Source organism: Phyllostomus hastatus, unplaced genomic scaffold, assembly GCF_019186645.2.
Source record: "Phyllostomus hastatus isolate PE091 unplaced genomic scaffold, TTU_PhHast_1.1 phas_contig_86, whole genome shotgun sequence".
NCBI lineage: Eukaryota > Metazoa > Chordata > Mammalia > Chiroptera > Phyllostomidae > Phyllostomus > Phyllostomus hastatus.
The window spans coordinates 49,952,489-49,964,810 of record NW_025333977.1 but is presented as its reverse complement, the minus strand read 5'-3'; the positions used below and the strand labels follow the sequence as shown (position 1 = coordinate 49,964,810).

The following is a 12,322-nucleotide window of genomic DNA, read 5'->3' as shown; positions in this document are numbered from 1 at the left end:
CTTTTGTGACAGCATGGATGGACCTGGAGATTATTATGTTAAGTGAAATAAACCATTAAGAGAAAGACAAATACTATGTGGTCTCACTTATATGTGGAATCTAATGAACAAAATAGAAATGGAAGGATGGATACATAGAACAGACTGGCTCTGTGAGAGGGGAGAAGGGGTTGGGGGGCTGATAAAAGAAGGTGAAGGGATTAAGCAAAAAAATGTATATGACACCTAGACTACAGACAACAGTGTGATGACAGCCAGAGGGAAAGGGGGTGAGGGTAGGTGAAGGTGGACAAAGGGGGGATAAATGGGGTTGGAAAGAGACTTTGCTTTGAGTGACAAGTACACGATGCAGTGTGCTGATGGCTGACATTCTGTTGAGTTGTACACTTGAAACATGTTTGGTTTTATAAAACAATATCAACCCAGTAAGTTCAATTAAAACAATAAAATAAGATTCAGCACAAATTTGGCAAAATTAATGGTTAAACAAATGCATTATGATAATATCAAACTTATTTTTAGTTTAAATTCTTCATCAAATAACAGGCTTCAATCTTTGAATCACATTAGAGTAGCTTTATTTACTTCCTACATTCAGTGTGATGTAGACATATAAATATAATACAAGGTGGGGCAAAAGTAGACTTAGAGTTATTTGTATGGAAAATAACATAATAATTAATACATAATAATACAAGAATAAACTCTGGTTTGTGTGCTCACAATTATAAGCCTACTTTTACCCTACCCTGTATTTTCATAATATGCTTTTTATACTGAGGAATTTTAGAGCAAGAGATAACCAGATTGATTATCCTGCCTGTTGTCTTGTAATGCAATCTTTGTTGTTTAATTTTTCATCAATGTCTAATACTTTTTGTTTATTATTTTACTAATAAGTAAACCTGTTTGTCAGAAATTAGTCTTTTTTGCTTTTTTTTAAAGATTTATATTTATTTATTTTTAGAGAGAGGAGAAGGGAGGGAGAAAGAGAGGGAGAGAAACATCAATGTGTGGTTGCCTCTTGCGTGCCCCCACATTGGGGACCTGGCCTGCCTGGAGACGTATGCCCTCACTGGGAATCCAACCAGCGGCCCTTTAGTTTGCAGGCCAGCTCTCAATCCACTGAGTCACACCAGCCAGGGCCAAAGTCTTTTTTAATTTAACCTTTATTATATTTTTTCTCATGATTTTTTAAAATTATATTTTATTGATTATGCTATTACCATTGTCCTGATTTTTCTCCTTTACCTGCCTACAGCCAGAACCCCCTACTCCCTCAGGCAACCCCCTTAACATTGTTCATGTCCATGGGTCATGTGTGTAAGTTGTTTGGCTACTCCATTTCCTACACTGTACTTTACATCCCCATGGCTATGCTGTAACAGCCTGTTTGTACTTCTTAACCCCCTCTCCTCTTCACCCATTCCCCCACATTCCCCTCCCTGATTTAGCTCTAGTTTATCTTAATTTTGAACTCTCTGCTTCTACTAATATATCAGAACAGTATATTGCTTTATGATGAGATTTCATTGTGGTTTTAATGTCTTCCTGTGTAAACCTTTCACATTTTCTTTCACGTACAGGACTGGCATCAAGATTATAGGAAATTCAGGGAAACAACCATGTATCTCATAAACGGGCTGGAAAATTTTCAGAAAGAAAGGTAAGGAAAGTGGACACAGCTGAAAAAAAGAGCTTAATTTTCATACTTAATTCTATTCAGATATGACCTTATCTATAGAAAAGATTTTATTCACATTATATATTTTTCATAAATGTATTATTTTAAAACAGTTTCAGATTTCCAGAAAAATTGCACTGTTAACACCAAGAGTTTATATACCCCACATACAATGTATTTTTTATTTTAAGTTAAATCTGTGAGCTTGGTACCAGTATCTTTGTATCAACTCTGAAATACTACAGCTGAAGTTTAGGATGAGGTAGAATTGGATAGAAGCCTAGAAGTTTGCTGGACATCAGAGGTGCTGGTAGCCTGGCATGTGGAGTTCTCTGTATTCCCTGGCATCTCCCTACAGGCACCTGCCTTTCCACATTCCCTCTGGGCCGAATCCGTACCTCAGTTCAGAGACAGTTTTTCCAGTCTGTCTCTGCCTGAACTTTCCATGACTTGTAAAAAATATATAGCTGTAGAAAACTGGTCTCTTCTGAGCATTGTGACTGCACACTTTTTTTTTTTCATTTAAATTGCAAATGGTTTAAAGGTATATCTACTTAAACTATAATATTGTTACTTATTATTTTAATTGTTACCAAGAAGAAAAGATGGGTATTGATTTATTTACCATTACAGATTACTCACTAGTTTGCGTTTACTTATTTCTCTCTCTATTTCTTTATTTATATCTTTTAACATGAACTTCACTAGTGATTTGTTTTAAAAAGTGCTATATTTTAAATAATGCCATATTGCTATTGCAACAAGTAAAATGTATATTGAATTTCTTCCTTCTCTTCCCCATTCCCCTCTCCCTCCTCTATCTTTCCCTTTTCCTCACTAGGTAATGAAATTATTTTTTCTTAAATGATAACTTAGACCTCTACTTCTAGAGCTGCAATGTCCAATGTGGTGGCCACCAGCCATATGTGAAAATTAAATTTTTTTAAACTAAAAATTCAGTTTCTCAGTCAGACTAGCCACATGGTGAGTGTTCAGCATCTCCGTGCAGTAACTAGCACATGTGCTGAGGGACAAAGCACTTCCTCCCTTGCAGGAGATCTGTGGGCCTCACTGCTCTGTGCATTGGACAGTGCAGAACGCTGTTATCCCTACAGTTCAAGTTATTACAAAAAGTAAAAAGTAATATTAATACTTGGATGCAAATTATTAAAGTCCTAATTATTGTATAATTTATAACATAATTCACTTCACATTGGCCGTTGAAATAGAAACCTATTTTGATAATAGCTCTATTTTGTAAGTTTTTATTTTGATCAAGGTTTTATTTCTTTAGTAGAAATATTTAAATTCACATTAGGATTTCTCAGATTTGTACTGATGTAAGTATTAATATGATGTTACAATTCAATAGAGAGTCTAAGACCAAAATGCTATTTAAAAATAAAAGAAAAGAAGCTCCCTAGTGCAATAACTTTGTCATGGTCACACAACTAGCTACAGGAGAAAAATTAAAATAGAGACCCCTGTATTTCTGGATAATGCAATGAAATCATTTAAGCACAAAAAGTATTATCTCACTCAGAATTAAAAAGGGGAAGCTGTCACTTTATAACTGTCTGCATAGTGTCTTATATTAACTTTTTTTTAGTTAACATCCATTAAAGGTCTTCAAAAAGATATAACTTGGAAATATATTGAAATTTTATAATTTCTTTATCTCAAATATTTGTTCTATAGTCAGTATTTCAGTATAGCAAATATTAATTAAATTGGCAGGATTGACTGGAAAGTTAGTAATGGTGACAAGTAATATTTATAGAGTGATGTAAAAACAAATTTTAATTTTGTTGCTTTAACTATAGCAGTTACCATAGCTAGCAACATGTAAAATATTGCCAGTAGGTTCTGTCATATTTGTTTTTAATAAAAATATAAGACTCGAAAGCCAAGAATGGAATATTTATTGGCAGGTCCTTGTCTGTTCTGTGAGTGGCGAAGTGAAATCATGTTTTCAGTAACTGTAATTTTACAGGCGTATGGGTGAAGATAAAAAGGCTCCACCAGGCTACACAGTCTTAGTTTCTCTTAAATAAGAACACAGTAAATGGACTGCTGACTCTTACTCTGATTCATTTGAAAATAATATTTTAAAACTTTAAAAGTTGATAAAATACGGAACATTTTGGCACCTCAGTAGAAAATTGGAACAAAGTCATGGTTTCAAGGCTCTTCTCAGAGAAGTGACTCAGGTCCAGGAGGCCAGATATGAATGTCATTCAGGGGCGACCTTTGTAACAGGAAACTTAACAGCTATAAAAGAAAAAAATAGATGTGACAACAAACTACTTCGACTTCGTGGCATAAAATAACATTTAATATTACTGTCACTTCCTTTTTTCATAAATAAAACAAAAAATCTTTAGCTGAAAATATGTCCATATTATTTTAAAATAAAGTTTCATAGTTTTGTTTTTTCTCAAAAACAAATTCTGGAAGAAGTCATTTTTAAGAAATATATATATAATACCTTATTTTTTCAAGACAGTTTCATATGTATAATTTGATGTTTACAAATTATACAGATTCATAATTCTACATTTAACCATTGGAGAATAGAATTGAATTATATCTGAACACATGAAATTAAACAATAAATAACACTGATTGAGAGTTTACCTTAGAGCTTTGTAATTTTTAATTTTAGGATGTTCCATATTTCTGAAAGTTATGATTAGACAAACTGACACAAAGGAGATACCTTAAAATATCTTTCATATTTCAGTTATAGAAATATATATCTGTATGTATTTTTTTCCTGTAGTATGTTAGGAGAAAGGTAATTAGCTTAAAAGCAAATATAACACTCAAACATTTTTCTCTCCTCCCTTTATCAATACTAGTTTGAACTTCATAATACCTAGACTTGATCATTATAACAAATTAATACTGTTTGTATTAAATATTATACAAAGGTCTACCCTTTCAGCCTTTTCTTTTATTTCTTTGCGTCCTACTAGGTTTCCCAGACTTAAAAGCATTCTTTCCCTTTTTTACTTCAGCCATCTCCCTTAGAGATTCTTCTATCTTTAAATTTTTTCAGTGATTGGAACTGTGCCTGTGGCATAGAAAAAAACGTGACCAAATCGTCACTGAGTGAACCACATGATGTGATCAGAAAACAAAGTAACACTATGCCTTTCACACAAAAAAATGACATTATGCTAAACAAGTAGTTTATTGACTTTCATGTCAGTCTTAATTTTGAATCTAAGTGAAAGACATCAGGAAAATAAACACCAAAGCTGACAAAAGGAACTACCTGATTTCATCAATTACGACCTTTTCTCTCAGTTTTTTTCTGTTTTTTTTTTTTATTTTTGTATTTCACTTTTAAGACATAACTATCTCCTGGGTTCAAATGTGTCTATTTTTAAAACATGGTTCTCAGGCTTGCAATGCATCAGATTATAGCTTTTATTATAATGTTCTAGATAATCAAAATGTAAATATTTAAAATGTTTTATAATTATAATTGACCTTTTATATGAAATACTAATGCTATATATTTCTTATAATTTTCAAGTTATATAGATTCCTTGCTGTTCCTTATTTGTGCTTATCAGAGTAACAAAGAACTCTTGTCCAAAGGCCCATACAGAGGACATGATGAAGAGTTGATATCACATTATAGAAGAGAATGTTTACTAGTAAGTTGAATGCATGTAGTATTTGTTTTTTTAATTTAATCTTTATTGTATTTTTCCCATTACCATTTAGTCCTCTTATATCCCTTTCCCCTCAGCAATCACCACACTGTTGTCCATGTCCATGAGCCCTTTTCCTTTTTGTTTGATCCCTTTACCCCCTATCATCCCCCCCCCACCCCCCACTAGCTGTCACCTGCTCTCTATCTGTGAGTCTGTCTCTGTTTTGCATGTTGGTTCAGTTTGGTCATTAGATTCCACATATGAGTGAAATCATGGTATCTGTCTTTCTCTGACTGGCTTATTTGTTTACTTCATCTTTTTGTCTTACATTGAGCAAAGTACCCAGACCAATAGATGAGTGATTGACTCCATAAACTCTGATGGGTTAAGAATCACAATGATGTCTATAATCTCGGTCTAGTCCCTTAAAATGAGAGAATAGACTAAGTTCTTTATCTCATCTTCTTTATGGAAGCTAAGTATTAATATGATAAACAATAAATGTTCTTAAAATGAGATCAGAATGATTACATGTTTATATCTAGATTTCATCACTCTGCTACTCCCTTTTCATGGGAAAGGAAAGGCTACATAGAGCATGAGGAATTACTATGATCCCAGGAAAATAACGAGCGTCGTTCTGAGCTGCACAACCAGTAGTGGATTGGGTGTGCCTAGCTCAGAAGGTCATTGTGGTCACTGTAGTGCATAGGGACACACTGCATTTTTTAACTTAGTCATTAGTTTTTTCCTCAAGTATTTTTTACTATCTTTGTGCTGAAATGTTGTTATTATAAACTGTTAAAAATCTTTGTAGCCTTTTTTTTTTTTTTTAGTACCAGAAATGCACTGTATTGGATGAGTGGAAAGGAAAATGTAGAGTTGTCAAAGCTGCCTGACTTGCATTTGTTTCAGCATTTTCTGTACCCTCGTCTTCATGCCTGTTGTACTTTTGCCACAGTTGAGGTCCTTACCCTCTTGACATCAATCAAGAGGGCTACTTCCCAGTCTATCCTCTAGTATATAATACTGCCAGGATTTTCTGAAAACAAACCTGATCATGCCAAACTTAATGTTAAATCTTCAAATAATAATGACATGTCTTAGAATGCATAGAACAATGAGGGGAAGGCAGGACAACTGTAACTGAACAACAATAAAAAAAGAATGCATATTATAAAAAGTATGGTATTGTAGATACTTCAAGATTTACCTTATTTAATCCTCTTAACCACTATGTAAGGAAGGTAATAGTATCATTTTTCAAAGAGGAAAACTGAAGCTCAGAGATTACTTATTTGCTCAAGATTAGATAATTAGTCAGTGGCTTTGTTAGATTTTTAACATAAGCCTTTCTCCTAATGAAAGATAAATTGCACAAGAATGATATAATCATACAAATAATATAATTTTTATATTTTAAAATTCAGCTTAAAACTGATTTTAAAAATCGTATTTATCATGCTATAAACATAAGAATTCAAACCTAAATCCTTAAATATTATAGCTCTTTCCGTATTCCTTAGCTTTCTCTTATGCCTCTATTTCTTATCTTAAGAATTTCTCTGTTCTAGATTAGGAGGTCAGCATATTTGGCCTGCACTCCAGCCCATCACTTGTTTTTTGTAAATAAAGTTTTATTAAAACACAGCTATGCTCTGAATGATCTGGAGAATATCATGCTAAGTGAAATGAGCCAGTCAGTGAAAGATAAATACCACATGATCTCACATATATATGGAATCTAATGAATGAAGTAAACTGATGAGAATAAAATAGAAACAGAAGTATGGATACATGGAACAGGATGATGTCTGCTAGAAGGGGTGCGGGACTGGATGAAAGATAGTGAAGGGACTAGTCAAAGAATATTTATGTATGACCCGTATCACCCCTGAACACAGACACTGCTGTGGGAAATGAGTGAAGGAGGCCTGGGGCTGGGTAGAGATGGGCAGAGGGAGAGAAAACAAAACCCGGACGATCGTAATAGCATAAACAATAAAAAATGCTCATTTATATATTATATATGGCTGCCTTTGTGGAACAATGGCAGGGTTGAGTAATTGCAACAGAAACAATATGGCCCTCAAAGCCTAAAATACTTCCTTTCCTGTCCTTTACAGAAAAAGCCCACTGGCCCCTATACCAAATTGTAAGCTCATGAAAGTTTTCTGTACTGATCACTTGAGTACACCTGCATCTGTAGAAACTGCATCTAGAACAGTTTCTAGCACATGGCATGAACTCAGTAAGAATTTTTTTCAGGGATAAATGAATTAATTGTTTACCATTTTATCTTTGTACTAAGGAATATAGCCCTTCTTATTCAGTTGACAATTATGGAGACAATGAAGGATTTTTTTTTTAATTAATATGAAGTTTGAATTTCTTTATTTTTAAAATTATTTTCAGTGCTTATTAAATTTTAGAATTGGGGGAAGTTCATCTCTGGAAAATAAATAAAAATTGGCCCCTGTAGTGATGATCACTATAAGCTGAACATGAAGTTTAAAAACATGACAACAACCCTGGCTGGCATAGCTCAGTGGATTGAACGCGGGCTGGGAACCAAAGTGTCCCAGGTTCGATTCCCAGCCAGGGTACCTACCTGGGTTGCAGGCCATAACCCCCAGCAACCGCATATTGATGTTTCTCTCTATCTCCCTCCCTTCCCTCTCTAAAAATAAATAAATAAAATCTAAAAAAAAAATTTAAAAAAAAACATGACAACAATATTTTCCCCTTTCCCCACTTCTTTTTTCCCTTATTTCTGTTGTAACACACATAGCTTATTCCAAGAGATTTTCCTGCTAGCTAGAACAGGCTGAGATTGGTTTTCTTGATTGCCATTTGTTCTAATACTGCTTGTGGACGTATTTATTATGTCATCTTCAGTATTTACAGTTACAGGTATTTTTATTTCATTTAAAGAAAGAAACAAACCTGTTGTTGTTTTTTTTCCTCATTGTATTAAGAAATTAAATGAGCAAGCAGCAGAACTGTTTGAATCTGGAGAGGACTGCGAAGTAAACAATGGTCTGATGATTATGAATGAGTTTATTGTCCCATTTTTGCCCTTGTTATTGGTGGATGAAATGGAAGAGAAAGATATACTTGCTGTGGAAGATATGAGAAATCGATGGTGTTCTTACCTTGGACAAGAAATGGAATGTAAGTTTAAACAATGGTAGTGGGCATCTGAGTTGCTTGGAATTGAAAGCAGTTAGAACTAATTGTTATATTCATTTGTATCATTTTTATATTCAGTAATATTCACATTATTCCTTTTTTCTTATTTACAAATTAAGCTATGAATTCTACCATTGCCATTTATCTTTTATCTCTTCCCTCAAAATGGTAACTGTTTTATCTGTTTTAAAATGAATCTTCGCCTGGCCACTTCAAGTTTTATAAAGCTTGTTGAAGATGATAATTTTTTCTAACTGGCTCTCTATCCTTAGTGACCTCTGTTTGTATTTCGCAGCAAGCCTCCAAGAGAAGCTGACGGATTTCCTGCCAAAACTGCTTGATTGTTCTACAGAGATTAAAGGTTTCCAGGAGCCACCGAAGATACCTCCCTATTCCACGCACGAACTGTGTGAGCGATTTGCCCAAATCATGTTGTCCCTCAGTCGAACTCCTGCTGATGGAAGATGAACAGCACATTCTTCCCTAAACACACTGTATAAACTTTTTTTTTAGTTTTAACCCTTGCCTTCCTGTCACAGGAATTGCTTGTTGCTGCTATCATTTTTAACATTTTTTTTTATTTTATTTTAATGACTGCAAAATACAAAATAACTATAAGATTTTAGCTGGACTGCAAACAATAAACCTGAGAATCGCATGGCGCTCGGACTGTGTTTTAACCAGCACTCATGTCTAATCACAAATCTGAGTGATTTCATTGTGGCGAAACCATGTTCTTGCCACTTTTATGTTTCAGTATTACCTGCTTTTATCTTTATCTACAGCTTTCATTTAGTCTGGATCCTTCCATGACTACAGCCATTTAAGTGTTCAGCACTGTGTACGATACGTCATATTTGGTAGCTTGTAAATGGAATTAAAGAATAAAGTTTTATTTATGGCTACCTATTTGTTTGTTAGCAGGTATATTGTATATCAGTGTATTATTTTAGTTATAATATATACATGAATTTGGGGGACTAAGATTAGGTGATTAATACAAACTTTTGATTTTGCTCTAATGTTAGCACATTGGATATTTACTAAATATTTGACACTTAAATATATATATTTTTGACTAAGTTGTTAAACTTAATATGGCACCTAAACCTGTTTTGAATTCAAATCAGGGTTTCACTAAAGTGAGTGGCTAAGCCAATCACACTGAAACTTTTAACCTTTTCTTAGATTAAACTTTTATTTTCTTATGTATTTACAAATAACATAGCAAGGTGATTATTTCAAGAGGTACCAGAAAAAAATACTTGAATAAGGGCTATTTAATAGTGAAACTTGTAAGAAATATGTATATGTATATATTCACATGATACACACGTGTGCACACACACAGGTTCTTCACAATGGAGGGCAATGTTTTGCATTATACAACCATTCTATTTTTGTAAATTGTATGCCACTTTCATTGAAAATGTTCTCTATTAATCAGTGCTGTGAAATGAGGTTGATATTGTTTACCTAGAATTTATGAGTATCTTACCTGCTATTATTTACCTCCTTTTCAAAGAGGAAAAAGCTGTAGAACATTTTATAGATGGAACTTCTGTTTAAGATTGATGAAATAATATTGTGAATGAAAATCAATGCTTTAAAGGTAATCATATTACCAACAACCTATTTTTGAATTTATAAAAATTTCTTTATAAACAATACTTTGTTAGCATAGTAAAATATACTATCATTTTTGTGTATGTTTGTTATAGCGTCGCCAAAAGTGCTCTTTATAAGTGCCTCTCACGAAAGATCCTGGATAAAGGAGGAAAAAGAAACTATTAAATTGTTATATGATGCTCCTTGTAAAGGTATCAATGTACTGCTAAGGTATTAATGACAAGAATTTGATACTATTTCTGCTGTAAATATAAATTTTGCATATCATAGCTATCAAAGCGTGTTTTGGTTTAGATTTTATATTCTCTACTTGAGCAGAATTCATATTCTGCATTGGTTTTTAAGTTCTGTCAAAACTTTAGGAACTTTCTGTGTGTCATCAAAGCTTTTGTAAATCATCTTCGGTATTTGGTGACATTCAGCCATAATGGTAGGGTGGTTTGTGTGATGTGTGTAGCAGACAACTGAGACACAAAGCACTCACACTCCACGTGGAAATTACTCCTTTCACAGGCCACATCAGAGAATCGTATGTGGCTCTTGTGCTGAAGGTAAGTTTTATTATTATATTTACCTTGTCTTTAAAAGGCAGTTTATTTATTTCTAGTAATGAACTGGAAATTACAAAAGTAACCTTTTTCAAGACCTGGGGAAACCACTTGTTTTTATATCAGCTTTAATCTAGTTTTAAGGTTTAGGTCAATAAAATTTCCTTATATTATTTACTGGGCTAAATATAATTTACAAGCAGTAATTTAAACCTTGGAACCTCATAAAACTGCTGTCTGTGGCATATTTTACTTTAAGTGACTTATTTTGATTATTATAGTCTTCCCTCCCTGCCCCCTAAAAATTGTATTTTGAAATAATAGAAAGTGAAGTTCAAATAGAACTTAAGACTTGTAGGAACTTTTAAACACAGGGCTTAGAGAAACTGTAGCCATGAGTGAACCTTTGAGACCCCACTGATACTTTTCAGATTCATTAAAATACTGCAATGACCATACCCTGAATCAGTGATTCTCAAAATGCAGTCTCAGATCAGCAGCTTCAGCAACACCTGGGAACATGTCAGAACTGGAAATTCCCAACTCCCACACCAGACTGCTGATTCAGACACTCTTCAAGTGATCTGTGTTTTACGAAGTCCTTCCGGTGATTCAGATGTCCACTAAAGTTTGAGAACCACAGAACTAAATAAAACTATGGGAACACTTTCCGCATCTTACATTGATGCTATTTAATTTCCATTTACTTATGATCTATTGTTTGTTGGAAGATTTTCTTATTCTCCTCACTTGTAATTTCAAAGAAGTGATTACAAATTATTTTCCTTGGTTTAGATTTGAGACTAAAGTGGTTTCTCTCCCTTATCTGATTTCCCCAGGTCAGTGTCTTTGTTTTATGATTCAGAATTGTTGATTTCTGCCTCTTGGTCCTCCAGTCCTTTTCAAAAGTAGAGTCACTCTGATGCTTGGGAGAAGTGAGAAGGGCTACCCTTGTGTAAGCATTAAAAAAAAATACATACATATATGTATATTTTATATATATATATATATAATTAAGCTGATTAAATATCATTTGTGCCCACGATAACTTTATCCAAACTACATGTATTAGTTTGCTAGGGCTGCCTTAACAAAATATTATAGAGTGTCTTAAAAAACAAATTTGTTTTCTCATAGTTCTGGAGGCTGGAAGTCCCAGATTAAGGCGTTGACAGGTCCGGTTCTCTCCTGAGGCCTCTCCGTGGCCTGCAGACCGCCCTCTCACTTGGTCCTCACACAGCCTCTTCTCTGTGCGCACAAGCAGCCCTGGTGTCTCCTCCTCTTCTTATAATGATACTGGTAGTACTGGATTAGAGCCCACCCTGGTGACTTCATTTAACCCTGTTTACCTCCTTAAAAGTTGTCTCCAAAGACAGTCACACTGTGGGTGATGGCTTCAACATGAGAATTTGGTAGGCATCTAGGAGACACAGTTTTGTCCACAACAGTATGTGAAGGCCCAGTTCATGTATCTCCCTTTCACAAACAAAAATATGATTGTTAGCCCCTCTCCTTTAGCCTCAGGATTATAGTTCTGTTCTTATACCTGCTTTATTATTTTCTTTAACTTTTACTTTATGCTAAAAACTATATTAGAGTTA

At 34.0% G+C, this 12,322-nt stretch overlaps 1 protein-coding gene across 6 annotated transcripts in view; it reads left to right on the top strand.

Annotated features, from left to right (window-relative positions):
- USP25 (ubiquitin specific peptidase 25) overlaps positions 1-10,451 on the top strand; it is a 126,804-nt gene extending 116,353 nt beyond the window's left edge. For all 6 annotated transcript variants that reach the window (XM_045851126.1, XM_045851124.1, XM_045851122.1 and 3 more), the window contains 4 exons: positions 1,587-1,666; positions 5,229-5,352; positions 8,331-8,526; positions 8,840-10,451. In XM_045851126.1, coding sequence (XP_045707082.1) covers positions 1,587-1,666; positions 5,229-5,352; positions 8,331-8,526; positions 8,840-9,012 — 573 coding nt within the window. In that variant the 3' untranslated portion in view covers positions 9,013-10,451. The remainder of the gene's footprint in view (positions 1-1,586; positions 1,667-5,228; positions 5,353-8,330; positions 8,527-8,839) is intronic.
- Positions 10,452-12,322: the final 1,871 nt, after the last annotated feature.